Genomic DNA, 16110 nt, shown 5'->3' with positions numbered 1-16110 from the left:
ACTTTTTATGCACATTTCATCAACGCAAATTATCCGCACAAAAACGTGGCACGATACATGACTTGCAAAGGGCGAGGGTGAAGTAGAGCTAATAAGTATACGTTGCATTACCTTCTTTTTTTCCTCTTTAAGCTATGTATAAATAGATAATAGCATACACCAGGTTAATGGCCGTGGGGGATTGGGTTATCAACTACAACACCATCCTTAACTTTACCTCCATCGACCCATCCACCGTATTGCACTGGTCCCAAATCTGCGTGCTTCTTTTGGTACTCGTTTATCCTATCCACCATCACTGGTCTAAATGACTTGATTAAACCTTGAACAGGCCATGCAGCAGCATCACCAAGAGCACAAATGGTATGTCCTTCAATCTCTTTTGTCAATTCAAAAATCATATCGATTTCTCTCTCTGTTGCTTGTCCTGTTTGGAATCTATCCATCATTCTTTGCAACCAAGTGGTACCTTCACGACAGGGGGTACACTGACCGCATGATTCGTGCTTGTAAAAATGAGCAAATCTTTGAATTGCTCTTATTACATCTGTCTGTTTGTTCATGACAATAACAGCTGCGGTACCCAAACCGGATCCTACATCCCTCAATGCATCGTAGTCCATCAACACTGTGTCACAAGTCTCCTTTGGCATGATCGGGACCGATGACCCACCAGGTACGACACCCAATAAATTATCCCAACCACCTTTGATACCGCCACAGTGTTTTTCTAGTAATTCCTTTAATGGAATCGACATTTCTTCCTCGACAGTACATGGTTCATTGACATGTCCCGAAATACAAAACAATTTTGTACCTGAGTTTCTCTCACGGCCCAATGCATCAAACCATTCACCTCCTCTTCTTAAGATGGTTGGTGCAACCGAAACAGTTTCAACATTGGCAACGGTTGTTGGTCTTCCGAACAAACCTACACCAGCTGGGAATGGTGGCTTCAATCTTGGTTTACCTGCCTTACCTTCTATTGACTCAATCAAGGCAGTTTCTTCACCACAAACGTATGCACCCATACCTCTATGTACGTAAATGTCAAAGTCGTATCCTGACCCACATGCATTTTTACCAATCAAACCCGCCTTGTAAGCTTCATTTATAGCATTTTGTAGTATAACGGTTTCGTTGTAGAATTCCCCTCTGATATAAATATAAGCAGCAGTCGCATTCATTGCTCTACCTGCCAACAAACACCCTTCAACTAGCTTGTGAGGGTCTTTTCTAATAATTTCTCTATCTTTACAGGTACCTGGTTCACCTTCATCCGCATTGACCACCAAGTATCTAGGACCGGGGTTCTTTTCCCATCCAGGAGGATTCATAAAGGACCACTTCAATCCAGACGGGAAACCTGCACCACCTCTTCCTCTCAATCCTGACTTTTTCATCTCATCAATAATCCACTTGTCTCCTTTCAAGATGATTTCTTTTGTCTTGTACCAATCCCCCATTTTTTGTGCAGATTTCAAATCGTGTCCATAATTCCCATAAAGGTTTTGGAAAATACGATCTTGATCCTTCAAACCCCCATGGTGCCTGTTTGGATTTGCAGCTGGATCTGCTGTTGTTGCCAATCCACGAATTGAAACCAACTGACGGGGCCTTATTTTGAAATTGCGAAGCATATTTTCTGTGTGGTCTATGTGAATAGTAACGTTTCAAGATGCAAATGGAAGATCTAGGCTAGGGAGGCCTTCAACTAATATTTCAATGTACAAATGTCCACACTCTGTCGGTGCTCTATTTTTTCAAAAAAGAAAAAACCTGAGCTTTTTACTTAACTAAGAGAGGAATTTAGTGCACTCTTTTTGTTTTTTTTTTCTTTTCTCTTCCTTTAGTAAAAGGGATTTCCCCAAATCCTATTGGGCGAAATTGCAGAAATCTGGTAGCCCTTCCTTCATACCATGGCATATCAACTTTTGTCCATACAAAGCTTTGCGATTTCAATGATGGCATCATAAATATAGAGAGGACCGGTCATGTTACACTCCTCAAGCAAGTTCCCAACGGCCGTGCTAGGCAATTTGCTTACGCGTCGACAGCTAAATCCGTTTTGCTAAAAGGTGGTTAGTATTTTTGGGTTCCGAACAGAGGATTGGAATATATACACATACATGGCAATAACTGGCAATTTGTTGCAACAGTGAGGAAAATTCCAGCTCCGTCAAGTCTCCTTTGTCAAGTTTGACTCTGTTGAGACACATTTTTAGAACCTGTTCAATTTCGGTAACGCTTGGACTATTGAATTTGAAAACCCGAACTGTTCGATCAACAACGGCCGAGTCTATAATGCTGATAATATTTGTTGTTGCAATAATAACTAAATTGGAAAACCTTTTCAAGCGATCTAGAAACGTGATGAGGACGTTAACGATCCTCAACCCATCGGATACCTCATTGTTGCCAATCAAGTTCTCCCTACAGGTCGCGATTGTTTCCAATTCATCGATTAGAAGGAACACAAGTGAGGAAGGATGGTGGAGTGATAATTCCTCCACCGAAGAGAGCAATGACAGTAGCTTTTTGGGAGATTCTCCGAAATACCTTGAAAAGATTTCACCAGCAGCAAACTCCAAGAAAATGGCTGGGACATGGGTTTCTAGTTTCTGGCCGCCAACTGCAAGCTTTTGAAATAGGGCTTTTGCGAGTGATGTCTTTCCGGTACCGGGCATTCCCTCAAATATAAGAAAATTGCCAGGCTCAAGTCCAACTTTATTTGAATTGATAATCGTCTTGCAGCACTGCAAAATGGACCGTTTCATCCTTGTACCCAAGACTATATTCTCCCAACTGTTTAGTAGATCCTCGTGTGGGAGCTTACAAACTTTGAATCCTGTGTTTGTCATTAACTTGATTTCGTCAATCATACCGTTCACCTCGTCAAAAGCCCTCAAGCTGGGCTCCTTTTCGATCAAAGTATTCCTTGTGAATTCTGCTTGAGCGGCTTCAATGAAAGAGGCGTCTTCAAATTGTTGCGTCATATCATCCACGCTGACACTTAAGTTTGAATTTGCAACATAGAAATTTTCAAGCATGGATGGTATTGAGTAAAAGATGAACTGGAAATTGGTTGAAGCGTCAATTGAAATGACGTCCGGTAAGGCTCTCTTTTTACGCATCTCGTCGATTAACTTACTGGCTGGAGAGTTTGGTGTTAATATCTTCTGCGTTGTTGCAAATAGTGTGCTGACCACAAATTTGGATTTTAAAATCTGGTCGACTTCGGTTGTAAGCAGAAGACTCCTGTGTGTAGCGGTGCTTTCGATATAACGATATGTTGGTACGACTTTGATAACACACCCGTGGACTATGGCTGCCAAGACGGAAGGTGAGAATTCAGTCGTTTCCTTTTGAAAGTTCATTTGAGCAAACGTTTCCGATGACGTTCGTGTGGAATCCATCTCGTCTTTAGACAACACGAACTTTTCTACATCTTGTGTGTCTATCGTTAGTGGCTTGTCAAGTAGAATTTGTTGGTTGCAACTCCGTATATAGTTATTCAAATGCGACTCTAGAATCTCTCGCGCAGCAGAAGGATCCATAACAAATGGGACCTTGATACCTCCCGCATCACTCTCAAGGCACATCAATGCCAACCAAGGTCGAACGCAGCATTCAAAGATTATTGTTGACATTCAACTTTTTGGTGGTGTAAAAAAAAAAAAAAAAAATAAAGTGGTTGCCTTAATTTCGCAAGGACTGTTCTACGTTGTTGTGCAGAATTTATTAGCCACAATTTACCACTATAAAGTAAAGACGTTTTATCCTATATGGCTTACTATGAGTTATCTCTACAAAGCATTGATACTCTTATGGGGTTTGGCTTCCAAAAGTCAAGCCGCATTCTCCACTCTACAAAAAAAAAAAAAAAAAAAAAAAAAAAAAAAAAAAAAAAAAAAAAAAAGCACACATACAATAAGTTGGCATGTCAATTTTCATGTGGTGAATAATCCACTTTGTCTTGGCCCCCAAGGATGTTCAGCATTCCGGCAGTATTGGTTGTGGTGGCGATTGCCTTAAACTACTATTTTGCGTCAGCGTACAGACTGCAAGCCTCGCGACCGACAGATGTATCCTACACGTATAATCCCCTTGCCAAGGGCCAACCCAAACTAGCATCCAATTCATATCTACGAAAACGCTTTCCACCACGAAATTTGGAGCAAATTGGAAAGGAAAATGCCACCATGATAATGCTTGTACGCAATGGGGAGCTAGAAGGTGCTCTTTCTTCAATGCGGTCTTTGGAGGATAGGTTCAATCGAGAGTACAAATATCCGTGGGTCTTTATGAATGATGAGCCTTTTGATGAGGAGTTTGTTGAAAAAACAAGCCTAATGGCTAGTGGCAAGACCTACTACGAACTTGTTCCAGCCGAGCACTGGCAGCCACCACCTTATATAAACAGAACCAGATTGGAGGAGAATTTGAACACTTCAACAAATGTACTTTATGGTTTCCTGAGGTCATACAGAAACATGTGTCATTTTTATTCCGGGTATTTTTACAAACAAGAGCGATTGTTGAACTATGATTGGTATTTTAGAGTTGACCCGGATGTTGAATACATGTGTGATTTTCAATATGATCCATTCCAACTACTACGAGAAAATAACAAAATCTACGGATTTACCATTGCTATTACTGAGTTCGAAAATACGGTTCCAACACTATGGCAAAATGTTGAAGCATTCATGGAAAAGTACCCTAGCCTCCTCCATACAAACAATGCCCTCGACTTCCTAACAACTCACGAAACAACAATCACGCATTACATGACATTCACAGAATCTACATCGAGGTACAACTTGTGTCATTTCTGGTCAAATTTTGAAATTGCCAATTTGAACTTTTTCCGAAGCGAAGCATACGAAACATTCTTTAGGCATTTGAGCGAAGCTGGTGGTTTCCATTACGAAAGATGGGGTGATGCTCCTGTGCATTCAATTGGCGTTTCCCTATTGGCCGACAAGAACCAAATTCACCACTTTGAAGACATTGGGTACTATCACGCGCCCTTCTTGGCATGTCCGCATTCAGAGGATGTTATAGCTTCGAAGAGGTGCATTTGCAAGCCGAGAGATGCACATCATGACATGAACCGTACAATCGATGTCAATGCGCACAGTTGTTTGTCACGATGGTGGAAGTACGGAGCTGGAAAATCGTTTTTGAATGAAGCTGACTACCATCGGTGGTAGGGCAGACCGCACTTCTGCAAACGAAGTGTTATATACTTGCTGATTGATTGCTTATGTACTCTAGTACTGTAGTCCTGTATATAACCATTTGCCCTATCCAATGACAGTGTTGAAAATTTGTATTAGTTTTCAGTCGCACGAAAGAAAATTTAAAACAGCAGAGCGGGAAAGAGACAGCTTTTTCACATCTTACATTCAAAACATATCCATTGACTAGATATGGCAGGTCCACCACATCCACATACATATATGGGCTGGTGGGGAGCTATTGGTTCCCCCAAGCAAAAGTACATCACTCAATACACCATCTCGCCATTTGCTGCTAAGCCATTGAAAGGAGCTGCTTACAACGCTGTCTTTAACACCTTTAGAAGAGTCAAGAACCAATTCTTGTACGTCGCTATTCCAGCTGCTATTGTCTACACCATCTTTGATAGGGCAGAAAGTTACAACGAATACTTGTACACCAAGGAAGGAAGAGAAGAATTGGAGAGAGTTAACGTATAGAATGTGTTGAGCAAATACATGATATTGAAACCGCAGTCTTTTCACATTGCCATTGCAGAATGTACAATTACTTAGATCTTTTGTAAACCTTGTTCAAGAATGCTGTCAAGACGTCCTTTTTCAATCCTCTCGACTCATCAATTTGGTCAATTTGTTGTCTTAATTTTTGAACAATTGACTCCTCGTAGTCGTGATAAATCTTTTCAATACCCAAATCCTTGAACAACTGTTTACACCTAGCCTCTGACTCGTCGTCTTTCTTTCCGTAGTTGTCATCCAACAATTTTCTTTGTTCTGGAGTTGCATGCAATAAAGCTTGGTTAACAACCCAAGAACATTTGTTGTCTTTGATATCGGTTCCAATTTTACCAATCTGCTCTGGAGTTCCAAAACAATCCAAGAAGTCATCTTGAATTTGAAAGTACTCACCAAGGGGGATCAAGACATCCTTCACTTGTTTCAAGTCTTTCTCATTGTTTATGCCCGACATGTACATGGCCAAAGCGACAGGTAAGTAAAATGAGTAGAATGCAGTCTTGAAAATAACAATAAACGAATGCTTTTCCAAAGAGAACTTGTCCAAATCCACGTGCTCTTCATCTGCAGTGACCAAGTCCAACAATTGGCCCAATTCGGTTTGGAAAGTAACCTCGTGGAACAAATCCAATAAATCCACGTAATATGAATCTTTACGGAAATGTTTTCTCAAAATTTCGTATATGGCACCATCCAACATAAATGAGTCATTGATTGCTATGTTTCCAACACCTTCTTTCAAATACCAACATGGCTGACCTCTTCTAGTTTTAGACTGATCCATCATGTCATCGGCGACTAAAAAGTACGCTTGTAAAAGTTCAATTGCCCACCCCAAAATGGCAACTTTTCTATATGTTACATCGTCTAATTTGTCGGATGTGGTATTGTTCAAAATAGCATACGTGTCCACCACTGATAACCCACGATTCAACTTACCACCAGGTGTATTGTAGTTCAAATTGTTTTTAAACCAGGAGATTGCCTCTTGTGGCATCTTGTAGGAGACAAGTATGTCTGTCAATTCATCGACAATTCCTTCGAATACGTTGATAAATCTCGTTCTTGCGGATTCTTTGGACATGCTGACGTGGTATGTGTGGTACAGGTTAGCTTTGTTGATTTTGAAAAATTTACATGCAATAAAATTCTAAACGACGCGAACATTTTTTTACGAGCGAAGCCCACAATACAAAGAATCTTGACTTTTTAGTATCCAAACATATACATTCAATAAATGGATTGTGTGGCTTTCCTTTACTCAACTTCATCTTTCATCTATAGAGGTTTACACAAACTCGCTACCTCCTAGAACGTTTACTCTTTCCTGGTCTTGAAGATTTTCCCTTCATCTTCTTACTGGAAAATCCGGAGATATCAGCAGACGAGGCAGCGTCATTCTTTCTGGATCCACTCTTTTTGCCTCCTTGCCCATACTTGGCATTTTTGGCCATTCTCTTTCCATTGACTTTTCTCCTCTTGTTGTCACCACCACTGCGTCCTGAATGTTCATCTTTAGTGGCTTCTTCCAAAGCGATTTGAAAATCATCGTCATTACTGATCTCGTTGGCACCCCTCTTCTTTTTCAAGCTCTTGATCTTTTCCAAAGTCTCTTTCTTCTGCTTGGCTCTCTGCTGTAAAGTCTCGTGTTGCACTTGCTTACCGAATTTTTTCAATTGTCTTTGTTTCTTTGCATCCTCTGAAGCTTTCTTGTTGGCAGCTTCGCTCAACAATTTCGTCTTGAGCTTGTCCATATGTTCATCACTCTTGACCATCTCTGCAAAATAATCCACAGGACGAGAAAATGGTACCTTGAGTTTAAGCAAGGTGCTTCTAGCTTGTTTGACAGCATCCAACCCTTGCTTGTAAAATGCCAACTCCCTTTCCGTGTCGTCATAGATATCCTTTATTTGGGATTCGGCATTTTCTGCACTAGTAACAGATTGGTGTTCGGTAAAGGGATGTTTTCCCCATGGAAGCTGAATTCGTGCCAATGATTCTCTTAATGCTGCCATATTGTTTATCGTGAGTTTTGTGTGAGGCACAATGTCGGCATCTGAGTCATAATCCACGTCAGACAAAGGTACATCGTCTTGTTCCTCACCTTCCTCATCGACATTTTTTTCTTCTTCTTGGATTTCCTGGTCAGCTTCTTCGTCATCTTCACCATCTTCTTGATCTTCTTCGCTTCCACCGATGTCACTCTCACTCTCGCTTGCAGCTAATTTTTCCAAGTCCAACTCATCCTCTTCTTCGACTTCATCATCTTCCTCTTCCTCTTCCTTTTCCTCAACAGAATCGTGTTCTTCATCTACTTGAGCCTTTAATTTTTTCAATTTCCGAAGGTCCTTCTTTGACAAAGCACTACTCTTGTACTCATCCAATTCGCCACCAATCTTCTTTAAAATTGGTTTCTGAACAATGGCAGGTGTGATTTTCTCCTCCTCTTCCTCCTCCTCTTCCTCCTCCTCCTCCTCTTCTTCTTTCGACTCTACATTCTTGGTTTCAGAGCCATTCTTTTTCTTGCTCTTTAAATTCACAATGTCTTCTTTATTTTGTGATTTGTGATGCTTGAGCTGTTGTTTCAATGTACCTCTACCCATACTTGGCTTAAACTTAATGACTATTGAGCGTTGAGATCGAAAGACATTAAAGAGATGCCATTAGAAGAAAAAATTAATTTCGCAGAGATGAGAAGGGGATTTCTGCGCTACCTTCCGATACAGACTAACAACTAAAGCGCTCCCTTAGACAGTAGTTATCACTTTCCAAAGAGGTGCAAGTTCTACAACCCTTAGGCCCCCCTTACGTGTCTATCTCTTTATCCAAACATTGCAGATCTTCTTTATTAACCTTTTTGTATTAAATGTACAAACCTAAAACATTCTCATATCTCACCATCTCGTAAATACAACTTTACTTCAATTCAATTCACTTCACTTCACTTAACGCTTAGGCTGAAGCAGTCAATCTTCTTTGTGAGGCCAATCTTCCTCTTTGTCTAGCGTTCAATCTGACAGCTTTCTTGTCGGTGGCTTTTTCAACAACGTCATCTTCTTCAGTCAAGGTCAATTCAATGTGGGAAGGACTAGATTGGTAAGCGTTTATTCTACCGTGAGCTCTGTATGTTCTTCTTCTTTGTTTTGGGGCTTGGTTGACTTGGATGTGAGAGATGGTCAATTTTTCAGTGTCTAATCCCTTAGCTTCGGCGTTGGCTTGAGCGTTTCTCAACAAGTCCTTGATGAAGTTAACGGATTTGGCTGGCCATCTAGCTTTGGTAACACCGAATTCTTTACCTTGACCGGTTCTTCCAATAGAGTGGTTGAATCTTCTGAATGGAATAGCTCTTTGGTGGTCCAAAACTTGGTCCAAGTATTGTTGAGCTCTGGTCAACTTCCAACCGTTAATGGCTTGTGCGGTTTCTCTGGTGTTCTTGAATGAAACTCTCAAGTAAGATCCACGAGCAGATGCTGATTTGCTTGGGTTAGATGGGGTGGCAGCGTAACGAACCATTGTTGATGTGTTTGATAAGTTGTCGTAAGGGAAACTACTATCAGTTTTGAAAATTTTAATATCTGTCTTGAGATTTTTTTTTTTTCTTCTTCTTCTTCTTTTCCCCTGCCTTCCCTCGCACTGTGCAAGGCTCCAATACTTTGTTCGCTTAACTATGTGAGTGGTAGCTCTATTTTATTCTTTTCGAAGAAAGTGACTTAGGGTTACAGCCCTGATAGACTTTTGAGCCAAATGAATAGAGCTTGATTTCAGCATAAGTAATCAAAGAGATTGGCCGACAGCTAGAAAAAATATAGAACGTGAATTTAGATATATTCGAATTGACTTGGAACTTAATGGCTTCGTAGTCAATGCAAATTGCAGAGTGTGTGAATGCTATTTAACCTCGACCGATCCTAATATCGGTGTTATGAAATGGCTTATACGCTGCTTGTACCAATCTTCTATCAAAATGCGTGATTTTTTCTATGTAACGTCTCTCTGTCTGCAGACGCCGGTTTGCTTTTGATTTTGGTGTGTGGAAACCCATTACACAAATGGGAATTAGATAAGTTATGCAACTTTGTTGAGACTAACCGAGTAAAGGAAACACTTGAAATCAAAAAAGTCGATATAGATGTGTACCAAAGCTGGATGATCTGACTAATGTAAGACGCGATACAGAACAAACGAGTTGACTCGAGTTTCTTTCCAAGTTTCCATGTAAATACAGAGACTTGCGATTTTCTGTTCTCTTTTTGCAACCAAATGACCTAAAAAAAAATCGATGTAAGGATTGGTACTTTAAAATTACAAACTAAATGGAACACAAGACTTTGTTTAAAAATATCATCAGACTGGACCGACAGAAAGAAGAACAATAAGACAAAGACACAATATTTTGTAAAGTCATGGTTTCTACAAGGAGCGTAACAATCAATTTTCGGTGCAGAACCGAGCTACGCATTAGTTCCTAAGAAGAAGAAGAAGAAGAAGAAGAATGTACCAATACGGGACACTCCTTTAAATCACCACCATTCACAACAAATTGAAGCCAGTATGTCCAGGTAAGGTTTTTAAAGTACTAATTGCTCTTCCTTTCAAGTAGCAGTATCACAATAGTGCCTGAATACTGTGCGGAACTAAAAAAATATAAAGAGAGTTAGTAATCACCGGGGGTGATGCACGAACTCTAGGTACACACCTATGCGTACTTCAATGACCATTCTGTTGAGATACCTTGGATAAATGATACACTAATGTTGAGAAGCAAGCAACATGTTTAGTATGGGCGTGTACTTTTACACAATTTCTACAAAGACACGACACAAGAGCGACAAAGACAGAGACAGAGACAGAGACAGAGACAGAGACAGAGAAAGAAAGAGAGAACGAAAAACTGAAAACATATACCAAAGGCTTTCCCGAATATCTAAAAACCCGAACTATTCAAAACCTCAATCATTTCAAGTGACTGTGTACTTGTTATACTTTCCTTTTGCGCTTGACAGGTGGATTTTGCTGAATTGAATATAAAATTTAATTATCAAGTCACCTATTCTTGCAGATTGAGTATATGTTGTAGTCATCATATACAAAGTTACATTCACCACAGATAAAGCCAGACCAAACGAAGTACCACACTCAACAGTTTAAGAAACCCCTTCCAGTCACGGAACTCAAAAGAACATTTTGCTTTACATACGCAGGCGAACACGTCATTTGACCTAGCATCATACACAGCCCCCACTAGCAATCACACATTAAGAACATTGTCCTTCATATACTTGAAAGTGCGCTAAGGTATCATCCGGTCGTAGAATTAGACACAAGCAATGAGCTCAGTACCAAATGACGAAAAGATAAGACAAGCGGACGAAATAAATGACGGAGAGCAAGGCTCAGAGTCAAACTCAGTTCCTGCTCAAGCAATCTCAGAAGATGACGAATACACGGAACAAGGTCAGGTGGGGGAGCAACAACCCCTAACAACTGAGCGTTTAGATCAAAAGCAAGTGCAGGAGATGCAAAAATTGCGATCGAATAGCACCCAGGATGCACCACCCGATTTAGAACTGGAGTCTCTAACGCATTTAAATGCAGAAGACGTCAGTAGCAGAGGAAAGCATGATCATAATTTGGGGAACTCAGTAGATGGTGCTGTCATTGAAGAGCATGACGATAATAAAAATGGTAACAGTACTAATGACGAACAGTTTCAAGAGACTGAAAATTTTGAGAATCCAGAAATCAAAAAGGAAGAGGAGGAAGTAAGGCAAGATGAAAGGGAAAATCCCAATATCTCTCAACTTGAAAAACAGGATAACGAGGAGAATTTGAGCCACTCGAAAGATCAACAGCTAGAAGCGGATGTTGTTGTAGACACTGAACTACCTTCGATACCAGTCAACCAAGCACCGAAAGACGAGCCATTTGAAGACAAAGAGCACTACATAGAAGCAGTCTCGAAGGAAAGTGAGCAAGGTAATCAAAATGACGACAAGATAGAGGGACAGCAAGAAATTGTGGAGACTGAGCAAGACACAGAGGCAAAAAATTCTGAAGATAAAGACGCATCCAACGAAAAGGAAGATGATGATGGTATGGAATCTGAACAAGTGCACGCGGAGCCAACGAAAGACCCACTCGCGAGTAGTTTGGACACCGGGCATGACCAGATTCACAGCCAACAAATCGGAAGTGACCAACAATTTGAAAGTGACGCGATGGAAGTGGACCACCAGAATGAATTTGCTACAGCTGAGGGCGTAAAAGAATATGACGAGGAGGAGTTGAATCAGGAGTTAGGCGAAGCTGAAAATTTGAAATACACTCAAGCTGACGATCCAGCATTTGATGCCGATTTCAATGCCGATGCTGGCACGAATTCTAACGACAACTTTGACAGCTCGTATCTTGTTGGAGACGCCAATGATGTACCAGATGATGAGGATTCAGAAATGAAAGATGAGCTGACAGGCGAAGCCGAGAAGCAAGAACCAAGTCAGTCTCTCCAAGACAACCAGGACAGCATCGGTGGAGCGGCACCAGTTCACACTCAAACTACCCCATCAAGTAATTTACCCTTTGTTGGTGAGAACTTAGCGGAGCGCATTGAGGACTCGGTGAAATCTAGAACCACATCAGTGGTGGGCGATGAGGACGAACAGGAGCAGCTCGTGCAAGAAGAACTTGATGATGCCGAGAAAACTGCACCGAAGTTTAAGCAAACTCATTTGATCGTCATTCCTTCATATGCAAGCTGGTTCAACATGAAGAAAATACACAGAATAGAAAAGGAGTCTTTGCCTGAGTTTTTTGACTCTTCTCATCCTTCCAAATCACCGAAACTTTACGCTAACTACAGAAATTTCATGATAAATTCATACAGACTAAACCCAAATGAGTTTTTAACGTTGACTTCTTGTCGCCGAAATCTAGTCGGAGATGTGGGGACCTTGATGAGGGTACATCGATTTTTAAACAAATGGGGGTTGATTAACTATCAGGTCAAGCCACAATTCAAGCCGGGATACGCTATCGAAAAATTACCAAACGGACTGCTGGTCGATTTGCCTTACACAGGAGACTTCCATGTGAAGTTTGACACGCCAAGGGGTCTCTTTCCATTTGACACTTCCAGAATTCCACCGGAAAGAGTAGACATCGACAAATTGAAAAGCCTCATGCAGACTGATATACTGACGCATCCTAAAATAGAAAAGAATGGAGGTAGCAGAAAACATTCATTGAGTGCCGAGAATGAGCACAAAGTCGATGAGCCTGTATCAAAGAGACAAAAAAGCGACGGGTGGAGTCCGGAGGATGTTAGTAAATTGGTGAATGCGGTCAATAAGTACAAGAATGATTGGTATCAAATCGCCTCTGTTGTTGGAAACGCAAAAACCCCACAGCAGTGTGTTCTCAAGTTTTTGAAGTTACCTTTAGAGGACAAATTCAATCCCATTAAGGATGATGAGACAAGTGATATCCAACTTTTGAAATTTGCCTCGAGTTATCCAGTGAACTCTATAGACAACCCAGTGTTGGCTAACCTAGTGTTTATGACAAGATTAGTTGATAGCGATGTTGCCAAAGCTGCTAGCGAAGCTGCTATTAAAGCAATGGATGCCACAATTCGAAAGAAAATAACCGATCTGTATGGAGAAAAGAGTGACCGAGTTGACGAAGACAAGAGAGACACAAACTCTGCTGGAAAAGATCCCGGACTCAAACATGAGATAAACACGGATGATGCAGAACAGTCGATACAAAACGGACACGGTCGAGAAGATACCGCCGAAAGCGAAGCAACTGCTACTACCTTTGGTATTGTGGGTGCCCGAAGTCATCTTTTTGCCAATTACGAGGAACGGGAAATGCACAAGATAAGTGCCAGTATTGTTAATCAAGAGTTGTCAAAAGTTGAAACAAAATTGGCAAAGATTGAAGAGTTGGAGAAGATCTATGAACGTGAGAGACAGAATTTGGCAAGGCAGCAGGAGGAAAATTTCGTTGATCGATTAGCTTTGACTAAATCCACCCTTGACGTTATCAAAAAGCTTGAGGATGCAGCTCTGTACTTGGAGGCAAAGGATTCAAGTGAAGAGAACAAATTCGATCAGGACAAGTTCAAAAGTCTCGTTTCCGAAGCGAGAAGCTTGATTTATAAGCCGACAAAGCAGCTGGTAGAGGAAGTCAACACGCTGAGTGACGAGAAACCCGATTTCAAGAAGAATGAGTCAGAGGAATATGGAGGCGAAGATTACAAACCATTGTCGTTGACCTCCCCTCAGAATTTCACCGTATGGGCGCCGTGAATATACCACAATCGTTGCGTATCTCAACAACAACAAAAAAAAACAAACAAACACTGCTTTTAGGTATCTTTCGATCTATTTCAAGAAGAGATATTTCATTTATAGTGTATTGTACCTATGAATTGTATTATTGACTATAAATAAATACCTGTAAAACATCTGTATTGGGTTGACTAATTTTGCAAGCCCTATCATTGAGAACGACTATTTCGTGTAAAACGGCAAAATTCAAGAGAAGAGTTTGAAGAGCTTCAACACGAGGAAAAACAAAAGAAGGAAGGAAAATTGGACCCACGGCATTCTGGTTAAGGACAAAGCTTGTTCATCAAAAGTCATACTTCACCACACACACGCTCTCTCTCTATCTATCTATATATCCTAATTGGTTTTTTAGGGGTACGTACAAACTAAGAAATTCCTTAATTATTAACTTTTAGTATTAGATTCATCGGGTTTTTTTTTATTACTCCGACACAAGAGAAAGAAATACTCTTTTAAAGCACGCAAAAAGGAACGATTATCCACAACATGGACCAGAACGCAAACACCAATACTGAACATGGGGAGATTCAGGAAAACACTGGCTTACAAAATGATCCTACTGGTTCCATAAATTCAGAGAATGCGTCCACAACATTCCAGGCGTCCAATAGTATTGGCACAACCCAGCAACCAGACATTGTGGTGACAGGAAGCGAGAGCCTTGCAAGTGAGTTGACTGCAGGTAATGTTGTAAGTGGTACTACAGAAGAGGGAGCTACTGTAGTACATCGTGAAATCAGTAAGCCAGCAGGGGTCGCACAGACTGAGCAATTAGAAACCACTGTGACCGCAACAGTAGCGAATAAATCGAATGAAGCGCAAGAGACTCAGTTTGGAGAGATCCAAAACAATGTCAATGAAAGTCATGGTCTTGGCCAAGCAAGCATTTCAGAGGAGCAATTGGAGTATGATGACGAGGAAGAGGATAATGGCATTGCGCCAATTGAAAAAGCACAACCGCAAACTATTGGCGAGAGCATTGACACTGGGCTAGAAAGCAATATCGAGCAATCAAATGCTTCAGAGGTGGCTGAGGGGAACAATGACGACGTCGTAACAAGTGGTGGCGTTCAAGTATCTGATTTTGTTAATAATGGTGACACTAATGAGAAGGGTAACACAGAGAATGCGAAAGTGTCAGGCGAAGGCACTGCTTTAGCAAGCAATGGATGTCACGACAACAGTGCAGTTGCTGACAATCACGACATCAACAACAAGGACGAACCAAATGCTGCAAAAGAAAATGAAGAGGGCAACAAGGCAGCAGCTTTCAACAACAGCGAGACTATTGAAGTTGTAATGGCAAATGGTGAGGAAGAGAAAATCGAGCTAGATGCAAAAGTGTCCCACGAAGAGCAAAACCAACAATACACCACCCAAGAACAGAATCCAAATGAACATTTTGACGAGGCAATGGATGACATTAACACGTTAGTCGAGGATGTGCCAGATTTTAAAGAACAAGTCAACACCAGGATACCTATATACTTGAGACACAAGGATGTGGAATTTCTCTTGTTCCGGTCAGAAAATCAAAATGAACCTAGTCCAATATTTGAAGATGAGTCGAGTGAAGATATTTCTCTTGACGAGTTTTTTGGAATATTGCGCACAATTCCAGAATTCAATTTCAACTTGAATGAGGAAATTATACTTTCGATTCCTCAGTTTGGTGGAGTCACGGTGACGGAAGACAATGTGTATTGCAAAGACCTCCAGTTGTCTGATTTATTAGACGTTTATTACAAGTTGTGTGACTGTACGACTGAGAAGAACAAGATACCGCAGCAGTTGGATTTCAAATTGACATCTCAACCTCGTTTCATTATGAAGTACAACAATTTAGTGGATACGATAAAGCAGAACCGTGGATTCGAGAACATATTACCAACAGACCATTCTGATCATGAAGTGGAAGAAGAAGTAGAAGAATCAAGAAAGAAAAGAAAACTCTGAATTTATGGACCATAGATAGAATTATTTTATGCAAAGTATAT

At 40.8% G+C, this 16110-nt stretch overlaps 8 protein-coding genes across 8 annotated transcripts; 4 read left to right on the top strand and 4 right to left on the bottom strand. All coding sequences in view use genetic code 12, as the record gives it.

The window, feature by feature from the left end:
- Nucleotides 1-164: 164 nt before the first annotated feature.
- On the bottom strand, nucleotides 165-3416 carry NDH51 (Ndh51p; the record flags this gene model as incomplete). Its single annotated transcript, XM_051751958.1, has 4 exons — nucleotides 165-1654; nucleotides 1945-2071; nucleotides 2130-2362; nucleotides 2438-3416. 4 exons carry the CDS (start codon nucleotides 3414-3416, stop codon nucleotides 165-167), a joined length of 2829 nt encoding a protein of 942 aa, XP_051608860.1.
- A 573-nt stretch (nucleotides 3417-3989) lies between these two features.
- KTR2 (mannosyltransferase) lies at nucleotides 3990-5216 on the top strand (the record flags this gene model as incomplete). The annotated part of the gene is made up of 1 exon (XM_051751957.1): nucleotides 3990-5216. One exon carries the CDS (start codon nucleotides 3990-3992, stop codon nucleotides 5214-5216), a length of 1227 nt encoding a protein of 408 aa, XP_051608859.1.
- A 219-nt stretch (nucleotides 5217-5435) lies between these two features.
- On the top strand, nucleotides 5436-5723 carry QCR8 (ubiquinol--cytochrome-c reductase subunit 8; the record flags this gene model as incomplete). Its single annotated transcript, XM_051751956.1, has 1 exon — nucleotides 5436-5723. One exon carries the CDS (start codon nucleotides 5436-5438, stop codon nucleotides 5721-5723), a length of 288 nt encoding a protein of 95 aa, XP_051608858.1.
- Nucleotides 5724-5790: 67 nt separating this feature from the next.
- ERG20 (bifunctional (2E,6E)-farnesyl diphosphate synthase/dimethylallyltranstransferase) lies at nucleotides 5791-6843 on the bottom strand (the record flags this gene model as incomplete). Its single annotated transcript, XM_051751955.1, has 1 exon — nucleotides 5791-6843. One exon carries the CDS (start codon nucleotides 6841-6843, stop codon nucleotides 5791-5793), a length of 1053 nt encoding a protein of 350 aa, XP_051608857.1.
- Nucleotides 6844-7060: 217 nt separating this feature from the next.
- On the bottom strand, nucleotides 7061-8362 carry KGF57_002620 (uncharacterized protein; the record flags this gene model as incomplete). Its single annotated transcript, XM_051751954.1, has 1 exon — nucleotides 7061-8362. The coding sequence occupies one exon, from the start codon at nucleotides 8360-8362 to the stop codon at nucleotides 7061-7063; it is 1302 nt and encodes a 433-aa protein (XP_051608856.1).
- Nucleotides 8363-8711: 349 nt separating this feature from the next.
- Nucleotides 8712-9272, bottom strand: RPL17B (60S ribosomal protein uL22; the record flags this gene model as incomplete). The annotated part of the gene is made up of 1 exon (XM_051751953.1): nucleotides 8712-9272. The coding sequence occupies one exon, from the start codon at nucleotides 9270-9272 to the stop codon at nucleotides 8712-8714; it is 561 nt and encodes a 186-aa protein (XP_051608855.1).
- Nucleotides 9273-11086: 1814 nt separating this feature from the next.
- Nucleotides 11087-14071, top strand: KGF57_002618 (uncharacterized protein; the record flags this gene model as incomplete). The annotated part of the gene is made up of 1 exon (XM_051751952.1): nucleotides 11087-14071. The coding sequence occupies one exon, from the start codon at nucleotides 11087-11089 to the stop codon at nucleotides 14069-14071; it is 2985 nt and encodes a 994-aa protein (XP_051608854.1).
- Nucleotides 14072-14599: 528 nt separating this feature from the next.
- On the top strand, nucleotides 14600-16069 carry KGF57_002617 (RMR1 family protein; the record flags this gene model as incomplete). The annotated part of the gene is made up of 1 exon (XM_051751950.1): nucleotides 14600-16069. One exon carries the CDS (start codon nucleotides 14600-14602, stop codon nucleotides 16067-16069), a length of 1470 nt encoding a protein of 489 aa, XP_051608853.1.
- Between the last annotated feature and the right edge of the window lie 41 nt (nucleotides 16070-16110).

Source organism: Candida theae, assembly GCF_024610275.1.
Source record: "Candida theae strain CBS 12239 chromosome Unknown scaffold4, whole genome shotgun sequence".
Classification (NCBI taxonomy): domain Eukaryota; kingdom Fungi; phylum Ascomycota; class Pichiomycetes; order Serinales; family Debaryomycetaceae; genus Lodderomyces; species Lodderomyces theae.
The sequence above is the reverse complement of the archived record's forward strand: the minus strand, read 5'-3'. Positions and strand labels throughout refer to the sequence as shown.